The 16,408-nt window shown below is 40.2% G+C and overlaps 1 protein-coding gene across 1 annotated transcript in view; it reads left to right on the forward strand.

The window, feature by feature from the left end:
• WDR36 (WD repeat domain 36) overlaps window positions 1–16,005 on the forward strand; it is a 34,442-nt gene extending 18,437 nt beyond the window's left edge. Inside the window, exons 13-23 of the mRNA XM_066603052.1 lie at window positions 664–778; window positions 3,199–3,364; window positions 3,584–3,692; window positions 3,777–3,856; window positions 6,006–6,113; window positions 6,864–6,964; window positions 7,106–7,245; window positions 7,481–7,597; window positions 8,006–8,087; window positions 8,243–8,430; window positions 14,117–16,005. Coding sequence (XP_066459149.1) covers window positions 664–778; window positions 3,199–3,364; window positions 3,584–3,692; window positions 3,777–3,856; window positions 6,006–6,113; window positions 6,864–6,964; window positions 7,106–7,245; window positions 7,481–7,597; window positions 8,006–8,087; window positions 8,243–8,430; window positions 14,117–14,266 — 1,356 coding nt within the window. The 3' untranslated portion in view covers window positions 14,267–16,005. The remainder of the gene's footprint in view (window positions 1–663; window positions 779–3,198; window positions 3,365–3,583; window positions 3,693–3,776; window positions 3,857–6,005; window positions 6,114–6,863; window positions 6,965–7,105; window positions 7,246–7,480; window positions 7,598–8,005; window positions 8,088–8,242; window positions 8,431–14,116) is intronic.
• The last annotated feature ends 403 nt before the right edge of the window (window positions 16,006–16,408 follow it).

A 16,408-nucleotide genomic window follows, 5' to 3' on the forward strand; every position in this document is an offset into this window, starting at 1 on the left:
CAGTGAGATATCTGCAGCACAGAAGAAATGCAGTTTCCCAGCAGCCCAGTGATATTAAAAGCGGGGCCACCAATTTAGCTGTGTGAAGATGCCTACCCAAATTAGAGAAAGGGGCAGGAAATAGGCTTTAATAAACATACAAATGGAGAACATCGTTTTTATTCATAATGGGTCACTCTCCTGAGAGAGAAGTGAAAAGGAAATAATGTAAGGACAGACTAGATGGACCGGGGGCTCTTTTTTTTTTTTGTATGTTGGTTTATACGAGGGTACTAGATTTTGGGTAAAAAATGACTGGAAGTACCCTTTTAATGAAATTTACAATGTCACTGAGCTATATGAGAAGTGTTCAGACTGTAACTTATAAAGTAAATCCATTATTATTGGATGCCAAAACTATGAGGAAATGATGTTTTATGCCAAAAAGAATCGCCTGTATGGTACGGTATGACCTATGAATACGTGAATGTTTTAAGATTAAGACCATGCTTTCTGGTCGCATATATCTCATTGAATGGGTTTCTAGCTGCTTCACAGAACCATTCTTTTGTCAGTCAGTGCTGCCTTCCACTTCCTATTTTTCTTTACTCTTGAATGACATTATTTGGTACTCGTGGATTGGCCGCCCAGATTGGTGCTTATGTTTTTGTTTTTACTCTGTAGGCCGTAGAAATCACAAGCTGTGGTAATTATGTAGTGATTGGGTTGTCATCTGGTAACGTGGATCTGTACAACATTCAGTCTGGAGCTCACAGAGGCTGTTATGGGAAAGACCGAGGCAAGTATTCCTTTCTGTGTGTGCTTTTTTTTTTTTTTTTAAACCATATTGGGTCTCACATGGGCAAGTACAATACAGAGCAAATACACTTGTAACGTGTCAATCTGCTGCATATTTTAAACTGCCGGTAGCCTATAATGGGCATATGATGCACCAAGATATAGGACATGCTGCAGTTTTTTTCATGCGTGTAATATGTAGCTCTAAGGCCTCATGTCCACGGGGAAAATCAGATCCGCTGCGGATTTGTAACGCGGATTTGGGCTGCGGATGCACTGTAATTGTCTTTTATTTTTCATGCGGGAGATCAATTTTTCATGCGGGAGATCAATTGAGCTATGTGCTCTATGAGCTCCCGCACGCGTGATCCGCACTAAAATGGAGCATGTCCATTTTTTTTCATGCTCCAGAAGTTTTTTAATTACCATCCGCGGGTATTTATCTACCCGCAGGTGGTCAATGCATTCCTATGGGACGCGGATCCGCATGCGGGAAAAACGCTGCGGATTTTAATTCTTGTTTTCCCCGTGGACATGAGGCCTGAGGGGCCCATGTAATTTAATAGGCTTTTAGTACTGAATATTATCGAGTAAAAAAATCTGCGCACAATACGCAGCTCGCATACAGCCGTGTGAGTGAGCCGCCCTTGTAGATACTTTATGTACAAAATGCAAAGAGAAAAAAACACAGAAAAAAAAAGTTATTGAGTTTCAGCTCCATGTGCTGTTCAAAAGTTTACCTGTAGCCATAAAAAGGACATATTCATGAGGTGTGTGTGCTTCTATCCCAGATTCCCACTTTCAAACATAATTTAGAGTATACTCCTTTTAATGTATATATCAGAGGTCTGCACCAGCCTGACAACAGTTTGTAGTTTAATTCTTAAGCAGACTGCTCCTGACAATTTGACCACATTTCCTGCATTCCATCTCGGTCCATCTCTTCTTGCATGTCCTGGTGATGCTGAGGTTGACAAGTTTTGCAAGTGTAATAAATCTTATGGGATCGATTTGAACATTTAGTGGATGATGAAACCTCATATTAAGGCCTCATGTCCACGGGGAAAATCAGGCCCGCTACGGATTCTGCGTGGAGAATCTGCAGCGGGTCCCTCCTGCCCCGCAGACATGAGCGCTTGAAATAAGAATTTTAAAGAATTAACTCACCCGCAGCGGGCCGGGCACCTCTTCTCTTCCTCACGGCCGGATCGTCTTTCTTCGGCCGGCGGATGAACTCGGCACGCCGGCAGCGATCCGCCGAGCCGAAGCAAGAAAGATCCAGCCGTGAGGAAGAGAAGACGTGCCCGGCCCGCTGTGGGTAAGTTATTCTTATTTTAGGTCTCCCGCGGATCCAGGCGGCTTCCAAAGGCTTCAATAGAAGCCTGCGGGACCCGTCCGCGCGGGAGACTCGCACGAAAATGGAGCATGTCCATTTTTTTTTTTTTTTTTATTCACTTTTATTGACCATCCGCGGGTATTTATCTACCCGTGGGTGGTCAATGCATCCCTATGGGGTGCGGATTCGCGGGTGGGGGAAGAGTTAAAATCCGCTGCGGATTTTAATACTTCTTTTGCCCGTGGACATGAGGCCTAAAAGTAACCTGTCATCCTAAACTCCCCGAGGGCAGGGAAAGTCATCACATCACAAGCCCAGCCGCCATTCTGTCCTCTGCATGCCAATCAAGCCAGATTAGGTGGGACTAGGGCATGGGCAGCTTGACTTGTCTCCTAAGCTTCTTCACCTTCAACAGTGCAGATGGCTAATTCGCATACAGCACTAAGGGGGCAGAAAGCTTTTGATCGGTTCCTTTTAATAATTTAAAATCCTAGCACAGAGAGGTTCTAAACTCTGCCAAGTTTTAGTATCCCCATATAGGGATTAGAGAATTGAGGACAATTTTGAGGGTATATTCAGGTGGCGGAGTTCAACGTGACACGATGGGTCATCAATAGTTGATCGTCTGGGGTCCATCACCCAGGACCCCAACTGATCAGCTGAGTGGGCGCATGCTGTCAGCGCCGCAAATACACAGAGTTCGTACCGGAAGCCTCCGTGCTGACCTCTGTGTAAGGCTGGCGTTTGTAACTGCATGCATGGCTCTTATTGAAATCAATGCACGCTGTGCCTACAGTTACAAGCGCTGAAAATTATACAGAGGTCGGTGCAGAGACGTCCACTGCTTCCACTCTGACCTCTGGGTATTTGCGTTGCTGACTGCATACACTCACTCAGCTGATCGGTTGGGGTCCCAAGCGATGGACCCCAGCCGATCAACTTGACCTATCAACTATTGATGACCTATCCTTAAGATAGATTATCAATAGTATTTTCCATGGAAAACCCCTTTTAATACAACTATTTAGCACAATTGTCTACATATAACCGTTTGCATTTTATTACATAAAGGATCTATTTTACAGCTCATGACGGCGCCATCAGAGGAGTTGTGGTTGATGGTTTAAACCAGATGACGGTTACAGTGGGCAGTGACAAACTCATCAAGTTTTGGAAGTTTAAGTCCAAACAGTTAATGCACACAGTAGATATTCCAGTCTCTCCTACATGCAGCCTGCTCCATAGAGAGAGGTAAGTTAGGATGTATCAGATGTTTGTTCTTCTGGATTGTATATTCGTTTTCTTAGTGAAGCTACATGTCCACACTAGTGTTCAAAATCAGTTTGTTCATTTTATATTGTATTTTGGAAAAATGTTGAAAAATTTTTACAACCTAGAGGCGCTATAATGTTATGTAAAACAGGACTGTGTTCCATATCATTTAACTCCCGATCTGATCTATTATGACAGCGGTATGTTGGCAGTTGCCCTGGATGACTTCACCATTCGTATTTTTGACATTGAAACTTGCAAACTGGTGAGGCGATTCCCGGGACACAATGGAAAGATAAATGATATGGTGAGGATAGTTGCATCATTCACATTTATATTGCAAAAAAGCTTAAGTTCTTCTGAATATCATTTTTTCTTTTTCTTTTAAAAGACTTACAGCCCTGATGGCCGATGGCTACTGACTGCATCAATGGACTGTACTATTAAAGTATGGGACTTCCCATCTGGATGGTAAGACGTCAGAATAGAGCCTTGCACTGACTTGGTTACAGTATTCTTACCATTCCTTGTGTATTCAATGCCACTTTGTATGATTGAGTTGGTGCGCTGCTTGTCACTTTTTTCATTTTTAATTCGAAAGAACCAAAGAAGAGAGAACCAATCAGCGCTGCTGTGGAAAGATCACTCTGGATGCCGGATATTGAAAGGAAACTATTTTCAATGCATTGCCAGTAAAGTGTCCTTTTCAATATCCGGCATCCAGAGTGATCTTTTCACGGCAGTGCCGATTGGTTCTCCCTTCCTTGGTTCTTTTGGATTATGGTACACGAGTCCCTCTGTCAAGAAGGCTGCAGACATGATACTGCTATTGGTGGTTGCATCCAACTCATCGCCTACAGGTGAGCATACACCTTTATTGCCTGCTAGCCTTGTTCTCATGGGGTTTTGTACATTAGAGCGCTGTATTTATTCCCCTTTTTCATTTTTAACCTGCAGCTTATGAGTGAATTTGTATAGCTGATGCTTTGGTCATGCAGCAGAAAATGCCCTCCGCATCTGCCACAAACGCATCCATATATGTTCCTGACTAATGCCTTACATTTGGCTGGTATAGATCACTATACAGATTTTTTTTTTTATTGTAAAATGGAAATATAGTCTAGAGGCATCCAGCAGAAAAATATAATCTGCTTATCTGACTGGTGTGGTTGATATGGGTTAGCCAACAAAAAAAGTATAACTTTGTTTTCTATTGAAGGCATACAGTTACTTAGATTTAGGACATATGTTTGCAAATGTTGGTAAACCCTTTCACTGTATACACCGACCATTGACAGCGCCTTAAAGTTTTTCAGTATAAATTTTTAATCTGAAAATACCTTCATTGAACTTTTTTTTTTTTTTTAATTGTACTTTATGACCCAGATTTAAACCTGCCATACACATCTAATAAAATAGAAAACAACATGCAATTAATTCTACAGTCCAGGGTTTCCTTGGTGGATATTTTTCACCTCCTTTTCTGCTGTTGCATTGTATCCATTTTTTTTTCTCAGTTTCTTGTGAATCAGAGCTACAGAAACAGCATAGAATAGCATTCTTCGCTATTTCTGTAACTTGGGAAGTTACGGAAACAGTTTAGAATGCTGTGCTACAACATTTCTGAAGCTCCTGTTCAGTTCAATAAGAGCGGTTGAAGCGCTCAGCTCTTTCCACAGGGTGGTCGGTAGCCATTATATTGGTTTCCTATCTCTGCTTTGAAAATCCAAGATGGAAATATCCTTTTATGCTTAATCAATTTTTAGTGAAATAATTTTAGTTTTAACAAAACCAGAAATAGACAGTTTTCCTGACAAATGATATTTCCAATATCTAGTGTTCATATCACATATCACCTATTACATCAGAACCCAGTCTATTGATTAGATACCAGAGGTGATAAATTCCTCATTAACTGCTAAATCTCAACCCCTTTCATCCTCCATTAAATGTACTTCTCTAAACCCAACTCTGAGCTTTCCTATATCCTAGCTCTTAGGATGACTACCCAAATTAAAATATCCTAATAGGGAGATGGGGGGGGGGGGGGGGGGGAGACAAAAAAACATCCACACACCTTACACCTGTCAGTGGGATAGGAGGGATACTTAATATAAGGGGAATAGATTAGGCCATGACCATGCTGACTTATCCCTCCTCAATCGACAGTGTACCAATCCTAAACACCTGCCTGCAAGTCAAGTTTCCAGTCAATCTCCGACTTTCTGGGGATCTCTGTGGGAATACCCTTTTTAAATTATTTCCTTTTTTTTTAGCCAGTTATATGGGTCCAGGTGCAGCAAAGCGGCGTGTTGTTAAGTAGTTGTTCCTTTACTTGGTTGAAAAGTAAATTTATTTATTTTTTTTTGTTTTGCTACTATTTGATATACTTTTACAGTGTGTGCGCACTATTTGGATTAGTGGCTAATATTGTATCAGTAGTGCATGCACACAGTCTTCCACATTGTAAAACAGCTGTATTTGTTTGAAAGGAAAGTGCATAGGTTGATCAAAGACTGTTACTAGGGAGGATTACATTTTTATTATCTGTACATAAAACTAATTTTATACATATAATTTGCTTGTTTTTCTCTCTTAACCTTTTTCATGTTTCCCACAGCCTCATAGACTGTTTTCTGTTGGATTCTCCTGTTGTGAGTCTCACAATGTCCCCCACAGGAGACTACCTGGCAACTGTCCATGTGGATGACCTCGCTCTTTACTTATGGTATGTTATGTATCCAATATGAGTCCAATTACTGGAAACAAAACCCTGATACCTCATGGTTCGAAAGCACATGTCGCCTTTAAGGACAATAGATTGAACTCTCATGTGTTGCAGTCATATAAATGACCAGATTTTAACCCAGTTGAACATTTATTGCAACTGCTGATAGGAAAACAATGATAGTAGGAGTAAATGACTTTTCTGCTGAACACTTAAGACCTTTTTCAGTTTTGTAGACATGCCTCTCTTAGTAAATTATTTTATTTCTCTTAACCCCTTTAATGCAACCCCTTTTATGTATGCATAAATTGTCAATTGGGTGTTACCATTTGGGGAGGGGTCATTATGGAGTCTGACATTGTCTAATCAGTACTGACTGTATCACACTATGAAGGGGGACACCTCTTTAACAAGGGAAATTGGAACACCCAGTTATCAATTTGTTTATAAACTTTTAGGAGGAATAACAGAGGAATAACACAACGTAGAGTTAAAGAACAGATGATCCAGAATTATTTCATTGATGTTACAAATATTTACTGAACAGTCATATTAAGAGAGCAAGCAAGAGTCTCTTAATGCCCTAACTTGCCCCATACTGGGGTCCAGTAACCTTTTTATGATTGCAGAAGCCTACAATTTCTGGGTCGTCTTTTGCTTGCCAACAAGATCTCCAGATACATTTGTCTTTTGCTGCATGTTCATTCTATGTAAATTTATTTAAAAAATATATATATATTCTTGCAATAGGTCAAACAAGTCTTTATACTCCTTGGTTTCCTTACGTCCTCTTCCATCAGACTATGAGCCACTTGTGGTGATGCTTCCTGGTGCATCGGAAGAAATTGAGGGTAAGAAGCGCTTACATGATTCACACTTGGCAGGTTTTTCTGGCATTATCCTGATTACTTTGGGACATTTGCCTATTTTCTTTTATTATGCCAGTGCTAGGATTTTTATTGTTGTGACAATTTGCTTTTCCTTGGATACAGAGGACGTAGTTGAAGTTGTAGATGCCAGCGAGGACATGATGGAATATGAATCACCCGAACAACTGGCAGAACAGTTGGTGACACTATCAGTCTTGCCTGAGTCAAGGTGGAAGAACCTTTTGAACCTTGATGTCATCAAGGTATTGTGTCCTCTGCTATTTATGTAAGAACTGGTAATGTTTCCATTGCTGAATTTGAGAGTCAGAAGATAGAAGGATCATAACTTGATGGTCTAATATATCATTCCAATTGGCATATGTAGGAACAGATCTACATAGCTTTGTGCTTTTACATAAATGCTGCCTGCTAATTGCCACAAGTTTGCTATTAGGTTGATAATTTTAACCATTTACCATATAAATGTTTCCTTATCAGAGAAGAAACAAACCTAAAGAGCCTCCAAAAATCCCAAAGTCCGCACCTTTTTTCATTCCTACCCTGCCTGGATTAATTCCACGTTTTGGTTCTGAAGCACAGGATGAATCGCCTCAAGTAAGCTATTTCTCTTAGAGTTTTCTTGCTTTTTCATTAACTCTAACACTAGAGATGTAAATTATTATATAGACTGTTGAAAAATAGAAAACTATTAGGAAAACTTAAAATGGTTGTACAGGATTAGAGCAAACATGACCGCATGCATTTAGAAACAGCGCCACACCTGTGCTTCCCTTAAGTGAATGAGGATGAGCTGCTGTACCATAAGCTGACAGTGCAGGTATAGCCATGTTTTTGGATGAAAATGGCATTTTTTTTCTAATTCAGTATTGCTTTTAGTAGTCAACCTTTTGATTTAAAAATCAAAAACTAGTTTTACCACCAGTTATGGCATGTGATATGTTTTTGTTTTTTTTGTGTGTGTGGTTTTGTTATAAACACTTTTTTTTTTTCTTCCTTTTTTAGTCCAAAATTGTGAGTTTTGGAGTTCTCGAACAGAAATCTGCTTTTTGCGTCCAGCTTGAAGAATCCCTTAACAATAACAACTGTGAGTTCCCTTAATCTATACTTTTGCGCTCTGAAGTTGATTTTTATTAAAGCCAATTGACATGTTAACTTGTTTAAAAAGGTTCTCACATTATGGGAAGAAAATAGTCTACAGAAAAATAGTTAAGAGGCTTTGTATCTTTTAATCTTTTACAGATGATGATCCGCTAAAAACTGTAAAGGCTTTAGGGCCTTCTGGCATTGAAACAGAGATAAGGAATCTGGCTCCAGAAGGTGGCGGTTCTGTAGAGGTCATGCAGAGTTTCTTAAAGATGATTGGGAGGATGCTAGAAACAAAACTTGATTTTGAGCTGGCCCAGGCGTACCTTGCTCTGTTCCTAAAGGTAAGTGTTCTGTCTTCATAATTGCATATTTGCACCTGTGCTCTGCCTGTTTGATTTGATAGGAAATATTTTTCTTCACCAAAGCGGGTATATGTGTGTATATATATTTATACTTGCTGCCCTTTCTGTGTATGTGTAGTGGCAAGGTTCATGTAGGGGTATTTTAAAACAAACCTCTGGTTTTCGGTCAAAATTTTGTCCTGAAATCACAGGTGGGCAGTTATATTACCTATTGTGGGCCTACTGTGCTCATGTCCTTCCAGTTCTGGGTCCCATTTTTAGCTGTCCAAGATGGCCAATGCAATTTTCTGAGATTATCAAATCCCCACAGTGCATTGGTAATGTAAGACTTCCATTGCACTCTACGTGCACTCTTGGCTAACATTGCTCACATGATCAGCACTGGCCAATCAGAGAGCAGTGCAGCAGCCATCATGGACCGCCAAAGATGGAACTCGGAACTGCTGGATCAGAGGGGCAAAACAGCAAAGAACACAGGTAGGTAATACACCCACCCTCGGGTCCCAGTACAGAATTTTGTCCTAGACCTGGAAGGTCACTTTGAATACTCATACTAGCTATACTTATGGTTGACAGTATAGCTACAGAATCGGCTGTCTATCACTAGCAGGCAATGCCAGCCAAACTAGGCACATCACAGGCTAATGAGCAGGAGCCAAACCCAGAACTAGTAGCAAGTTAAGTACTTTTACATGAATATTTGAAGCCACAATTAGAGGGTGTCTCCATATTCTGGCATCATTTTACAAATTATATATTGAAATCTATAAAAAATTGAGGGGTGTGTTTATAAGTAACAAAAAATATATATATATATACTCCCTTTCACCATCTTATATTAATCCTAAATTAAAGCCTGAATTATAGTCCAGAAAGCTTTTACAGTTCTTTTAGACTTCAGGCAAAATTTCCCAGGAGTCTTTGCTAGTAAAACGTCTATTTACAGTTTGCTCTGGTGATTTGCGAGTGTCCTCTTTGCAGCAGACAATAATTTAATGTTGGCAAAGAGAACTGTCTCACAGCTTTCATATCAACTCGGCTCAGCTTCTACAGCGGCGTCTGCTGACAAGCTTGTTGTGTTTTCAGTGGCAACCAACAGAATTGTGAACATAGGGCCCTTTGACATGAGACTATTCTCGTTTGAACGAATGAGCGACGTCACTGCTAACTTGTTTGCATTTGTGCAGCCCGTTTAGACAGGCAGAGTCATCCTTGGCTCGTTCAAACAGTCATTCTGAATTAACGAATGCAGTTTAAACCAATCGATAAGTGAACAAGCCAACTATGATTTTTATGCCTGCAGAAAATCCACGATGACAGAGAAGCAAGTGATGTCATATTTGTAGAGCCCCTGAGAGATCCGTATTTTGGGACCACCTGAGAAGTCACTATGCAGAGGGGAAAAAAAGTAGTTTTCAGCAGTCAGCTACCACTAATTTTAAAACAAGAATGTGGGCCGATTTTTCTGCACATGTTGGAAAATTTGAGCCTCGTGAAAAGACCACAGAAAATTGATCGCTGCAAAAACATTCTCTGATGCTGAGGCCTGGCTTTGATGGGCAGGTGTCACACTGATAGCTACTGCCTTTACATATGCCTCTTTTGGCACAAAAATGGAAAACCTTTTTCTGTGCGTGCCTTTTTTCTGCACATGGAAATTCATCCCGGAGGTGCTGATTTGGCACAGTTTTTGGCAAATCATCACTTTGAGGGGCTATGCTTGCTGCCTGTCTGGTGTCTTCAAACAAAGCTTTTTATTACCCTCTCCTGTAAAGCCAGATAAGGTGAAATGTTGCCCGCGACTCAGAAAAGAACATAGGAATTATACAAGGCGATCTGAATAATATAAATTGCCAATTTTTTAAATACCAAATTGTAGTTTTTCTTATTGCAAGAGAAGGTTTCAACATTTAATCAGAAAGATCAATTCCTCCCATACATCTATTGTAATCTTGGATACAGATTGGCTTTAGCTGATTTGAGGATCTGCATTTGAGGACCAGGCTGTGCTCATCTTTGTGTATGGTTAATATCAAGATGTGGTTTTTTGTTTTTTTTTTTGTCTCCATATTTAGCACAAAAAGGGGCTTTAAAGGGACTTTCATTATTTTGTTTAGACAGTACAATAGGCTAGGGTATTTTTAACCACAAGACCTTTTTAAAGGGGGAATACTTATATTTAAATGGACAATTTCTATACGAAAACCCTTGCTCGCCCCATACTAGTTAAGATTCAAAATAATTTTCCCTTTTGTTCTTAAAAAATTGGGGCAGTCTGGGGGTTTAAGTTTTGTATCTTTGCCTTCATAAATGCTGAAAGTGTAAAGGCCCATTTAGCAATAATCGTTGTCTAAACGCGCAGCCATCATGCACTTTTTGTGCACTATTCACGCATCGCTAACTTTTAGCAAGCTAAAAATCAGCAATAAGCCTTATCAGCGCCACGCTCTCAGTTCTCAGTGGGATACCGCTGATAATATTGTTTCAGCTGGTATCCTGCGCTTAGCTGGGTAACACCTGAGAGCTCCGAGAACAAAGCAGCTGTATGCAGAAGACAGTGCTCCCGCTGTCTTCTGCATACAGCGGGAGCCTTCATTTACACCCTAATAAGCTCTTAAGTAGCTAATTAGCTACTTAAGAGTTTATGCAAAGTGAACACTCAAAACTCACTCAGACTGCGGTTTGAGCGATCATCTTGCTCTGTAAATGCACTTTAAGTGTAGCCAGATTCACTTTGGCATAATTTATACAATTTTAATACTATCTGGCACTTTTGTTTGGCAGATATTGTTTAAGTTTTAGTCTCCCTTTAAAATGGACAAGCAGTTCCTCAGCTGCCACTTGCTTTTGTGGAATATAAATTTAGGAAACAAGATGAGACGGCAATGGGTGAATTTTGTCATGATTAGAATCTCTTTGGGGTGGGTACTTTGAGTTATTATCATAGTAGTAACTACTACGGTCAGGCATGGTATCTACAGGCTCCAAAACACTTTGATCCACAGGAAGAATAATGTTTCTGCTACAGTCTACATAGCACTCCTTTACAATCCCAGGAGCTTCATGTTGTCTCATCACCTTCCATAAAGCATTATTGTATTCCGCAATATATTACCACAAAATTATGCTATGTTTGCAAACTGTTGGCAGAAGCATAATTGCATAAGATCAATGCATATCTAACATGGTTATACCATGCTCCCAAATATCAGTCAGGCGTTACCAGACAACTCATTCCCTCCTTCCGCAGAGCAAGTTATCATATGCCTGCTAGATTCTGCCAGCTTCTCTTAGGTCATACACCTTAGCCTCTCCCCTGATGGAGTATTTTTTTCAGTTAATTTCATTTCTGGATGGCACATTACCTTCCCCTTTTTCGGCTGCGTTTTTACTATGTGGATACTACTCAGCATTAGTATTGATTATATATCCTTTACTCCCTCCATACATTCTTCATGTAGCATACAAACCATGGATTATCTAGGTCTCAGACAACCCCATCGTTCTTCCAATGCCTCACTTTCCTCTTCTAGGTGCTGTCCCACCTGGATGGAACAATAGAACATTAGTCTAGAAGCATTCTGAGCCTCGTTCTTCTCTGGCAGTGTTCGCCCTCCAAGGGTACTGCTGCCTCAGTAAGGAGATACCAGTCACTTTCTTTCATTCCAATGAGAATCCTGTCTTTAGATCATCGTCTAGGTTCTTCAGGCACCTGACCTACTTAGTTCATTCTCTGCTATAGGCCACACTCCTCACACTGCACTAATGGTGTAGCCATTCGCGCACTCAAAAATAAATGGTGCTACCACCATATCCATGGACTCCAGTGTATGGCGGCGAACTTAGTCTTATATTGCAGCTCTCCTCACCTTCTGCAGGCAGCTAGTGGCCAGCATCAACTGTCAAGAACAGTGCAATACAGAGCGTACATCCTGCTATTCTGAAGAGGTTTAAGACGGAATCTTTTTTTTTTTTTCTTTTTTCTCACTGCTGGTTCGCCCATAATAATAGTGGCAAACTGGAAAGCACGCGGTACTTTCCTCTTTTTACTTTTCTCTCCTGTTTTTTAGCCCCTCTGGCGATCGAGTTTCTCTCCCCTCTGCTGCTACACAAATTAGTTGTCCTCGGTACAAAGGCACTCTCCCTAATTGATGCCACCCTATTAATTTGCAAGTGCTTTCTTGACTATTGTCAACTTCTTCGTTATTGGAATGTTTCCAGCCATATGTCCTACAGAAAGCTGTAAACGGGCTGATTACAACACCTTTTTCTTTTCCCATGCCCTGGAGTCCTGCTCTAGAACGCTCCAAGGTGTGCTGTGTCACCTAATGACACTGACGAGAAAACAGGATTTTTGTTACTTAGTGTAAAATCCGTTTCTTGTCCCATTCATTGGGAGACACCGACACCCACGCAGCTGTTTATTTTTGCTAGCACTGTTGGTGTTTTCTCAAAAATCACTGCGCTTCAATGAAGGACTGCATTTAGTTCGAGTGTTGCAGTGATTGGCTGAGCCGTGGCACTCAAGAACCAATCGGAGCAATCGCTTGCTGGAGGTGGAGTTTACAAACGCTGTTACCAGCAAGTGATGTTCTGTCGGCTCTGAGAACTGCATGCAAGCCTGCCCGGAACTGCGGAGACCAGCGTGAGGGACCTGGACGGCGCCTGCTAGGTAAATATAAGATCTCCCCCCAAAAAAATACCCTTTGCCTCTTTTTGGGCAAAAATTAATATAAAACAGGGTCTTATTTTTGGGGAAACACAGTAGGTATATACTGTCAAACTGCAGCCTTAACCCAAGCCTCACCACACTACAAAACTTTTCTTTTGTTGTTCTTTGAAAGTATATACCTAAATACAAAAAAACAAAAAACTGTAGCCGTAACTTTAGCCCACTGAAACTTTTTTTTTTTAAATTATTTATTTAGCAGAAAAAGGGGGGTTATATTGCTTATTTCTGACAGAAAAGATGACTTGGTAACTGGGTAAAAGTTGTGGTGGTAAGGATAGGGTGTTTGATGCACTGAATTGACTAGAGAAGAAGGAAGACGCAGAATCTTGTCTTGTTAAAAGCTGCTCCTTCCCCTGTTGGAATCCACACTTTTGATTTAGAAGAGGGAGTATAAGTGGAGTGATATGGGGAAGTATACTTTGGCAGGGAAGGGGTTATTCATCTGTTTGTTTTTTTTAACAATCGATCACTGTGTAAATGAACTGACAGCAGCAATCAGCGTTCCAATCCTTCTCCTCGGAGCTGGGACGCATAGAATACGTGTCAGAGCCGAGAGAAGATTAAAATCTTCCGCTTTTTGTGTGCAGACAGAGCTGTGATTGGTCAATCATTTTGACTGAGCAGTCACAGCGATCGGGAGCAATGCCACGCTCTGGCTGATGAGCCTGTTGCTATGCTTGTGAGCTACAGAAACAGCTGAAGTCATAGTAGTATCGGCGCAAGCAGCGACACAGGGACGCCAATACTATTGGACATAACTGTACGTCCAGTTGTGGCAATGTTCACACGAACTGGACACACAATTACACCCATTTGCGGGAAGGGTTAAGCACATTAGCACATGCTGACCTTTGGTCATGGTGTCTAATTACTTCTAACCTAAAAGTTCTGTTCCTCATTCATGTGTTTTTGTTTTTTTCCTATGGTTTTCAGATCCACCTAAGGTTCATCTCTTCGGAAGCAACATTGGTAGAAGAGGTTTCCGTTTTATCAGCAAATCTGGAAGAGACTTGGCTTCACATGCAGACTCTGTTTAACCAGAGCTTGTGTGTATTAACCTACATGAAAAGTGCTTTATTGTAGAACCATCATATTTCACTACTATGGTTATGTTTCTGCCAATGCAAAGAACTGTGCAGCAGTCTTGTCATGTCCCGGAGAAACCACTGCTCGTTCTAAGATCCAGAGATACTCCTTGTCTGCTGCCGGCGAGAACTCGTAGATGTGGTATCCGCCACTTGAGGATGTCCAACATGTTACAGAGACAATGCACACTTGGCTAGCAATATATGTGTAGTCTTGGGGGTAAAAGATTCCATTCAGGTATTTTTTTTTTCCCCATGAACAAAATATTTCTGTGTCAGCGTGTTAGAATCATTATCCTACACCGGCAGAAGTTAAAATAGAAATTTTCAAAGCATTGTTAATTACTGGTATTTGGAAGTGTATCTACCCATATTGTGATATAAATACACAGTGCAGTGTGTGTATATATTAATTTTATTTTGTCCATTTTCTATTGTTGAGAGATTTCCTGAATCAACCAAACCTGTGAAGTATGTTATAATACTGGTAAAACAAAAAACGTATATATTTAAATTTAAAAAAATAAAACGTTTGGGCTGTAGCTTGTTTTACATAGCTTTTGTAGCCATGATACAGGAAATGGCAAAATATCGTCAAACATGTACTGTAGTGTAGAAGCAATATATATGGTAAATGGTCTATGATTATGATGATCATATCTCTGCTAAATCATGAATACTCAACATTGCAGTGACACAAAATAGATGTACTTACTATGCAGCAAGAGAGCCTTAATTAGGTCAGGTTATTGTCATACAGTCACGTATGTCTGCCAGAATTAGAAAAAAATGAATGCTATTAATATCCATTATAGTAGAAGAGTTGATCCCAAAAAGATCCATGACATTTCACTTGGAAAGTGAAGCCGAAGTCTAGAAAATGCACAAAATAAAAAGAATCCCACAATTTTCCTTTTTACTAGCCTCCTGTACACTATATGTTCAATGAGATCAGCCATTTCATTTTAGAGGGGCACTAACTTTTCAGATGACTTATGCTCCTCTAATAGCCTATGTGTGTGATCAAACTTTTAATCCACTTTCATTAACTTTTTTTTTTGTTTTAGCACTGAAAATCAAGGCTGAAGTGCAGTCCCTTTTGTGGTCCACTGCTGCTTGTTAGGCATTCACTGCTCTAGTAAGTAAGATGTCAGACTGTTGATGACAGGGAAGCTAAGCCTGTGAAGATAGACCCTCCCTCACAGCTATCAGTTATCAGGCCTGCAGACAGTGTGTGCCCAATCGCTGCCTCCTCTGATGTTTTATTTACCTAACCTGCTATGTGCACTCTATGCTATAGGCAAAACTGTATAATTCATATTGAATGGAATTTTATTAGCTTCTTTACTAGCTCTTGTGTGTGTTTGCATGGTTACAGCATACAGTATATAGAGATGCTTAGCAGGCAGTTTGCAGATGGACTGGCACTTCAAACTTGATTTACAGGGGTAAAAAAAAGTTTAATGCAAGTATATTACAAGATTGATAAGTTGCAAACAGACTATTAGATAAGCAGAAGTTGTCTGGAAAGCTTGTGGTCTTTTAGCTCCCTTCAAGACCGAACCGGTTTGTGCCTTAATGCCCAAAACAAGATCTGTAAATATGGTATGTTTCACTTTAAAAGAATAACTGTGCAAAGGTTTTACGTGTCCAAGTAATCCTGATATTTGTGTTTTTTTTCATCACACATTGTACTTTATTTAGGTGGTAAAAATAGACTGATAAGATTTGCATATAATAAAAGAAAAATAAATTAAGGACATTCTTTTTTTTTCCCCGATTTGCAACTGCAGTATGTCAGTTATCTACAGTGGATATAAAACGTCTCCCCCCCCCCCCCCCCCACCCCTATGTTACAAAATACGACAAAGATGAATCATTTCAGATTTATTTCTACCTTCAATGTGACCCGTTATCTGTACAATTCCATTGAAAACCAAACTGAAATTATATAGGGTGAAAACCTAAAAATAACAAAGCTAAAATAATGTGGTTGCATAAGAGTGAACACCCTCTTATATGTAGGGATGTGATTGTGTTCAGAATTAGCCAATCACATTTAAAATCATGATAAATAGTAGTCAGTACTCCGCTGCCATTATGTACAGCGATTGGGATTTACCCCATATACAGTTCCGCT

Source organism: Eleutherodactylus coqui, chromosome 5 (genome assembly GCF_035609145.1).
Source record: "Eleutherodactylus coqui strain aEleCoq1 chromosome 5, aEleCoq1.hap1, whole genome shotgun sequence".
NCBI lineage: Eukaryota > Metazoa > Chordata > Amphibia > Anura > Eleutherodactylidae > Eleutherodactylus > Eleutherodactylus coqui.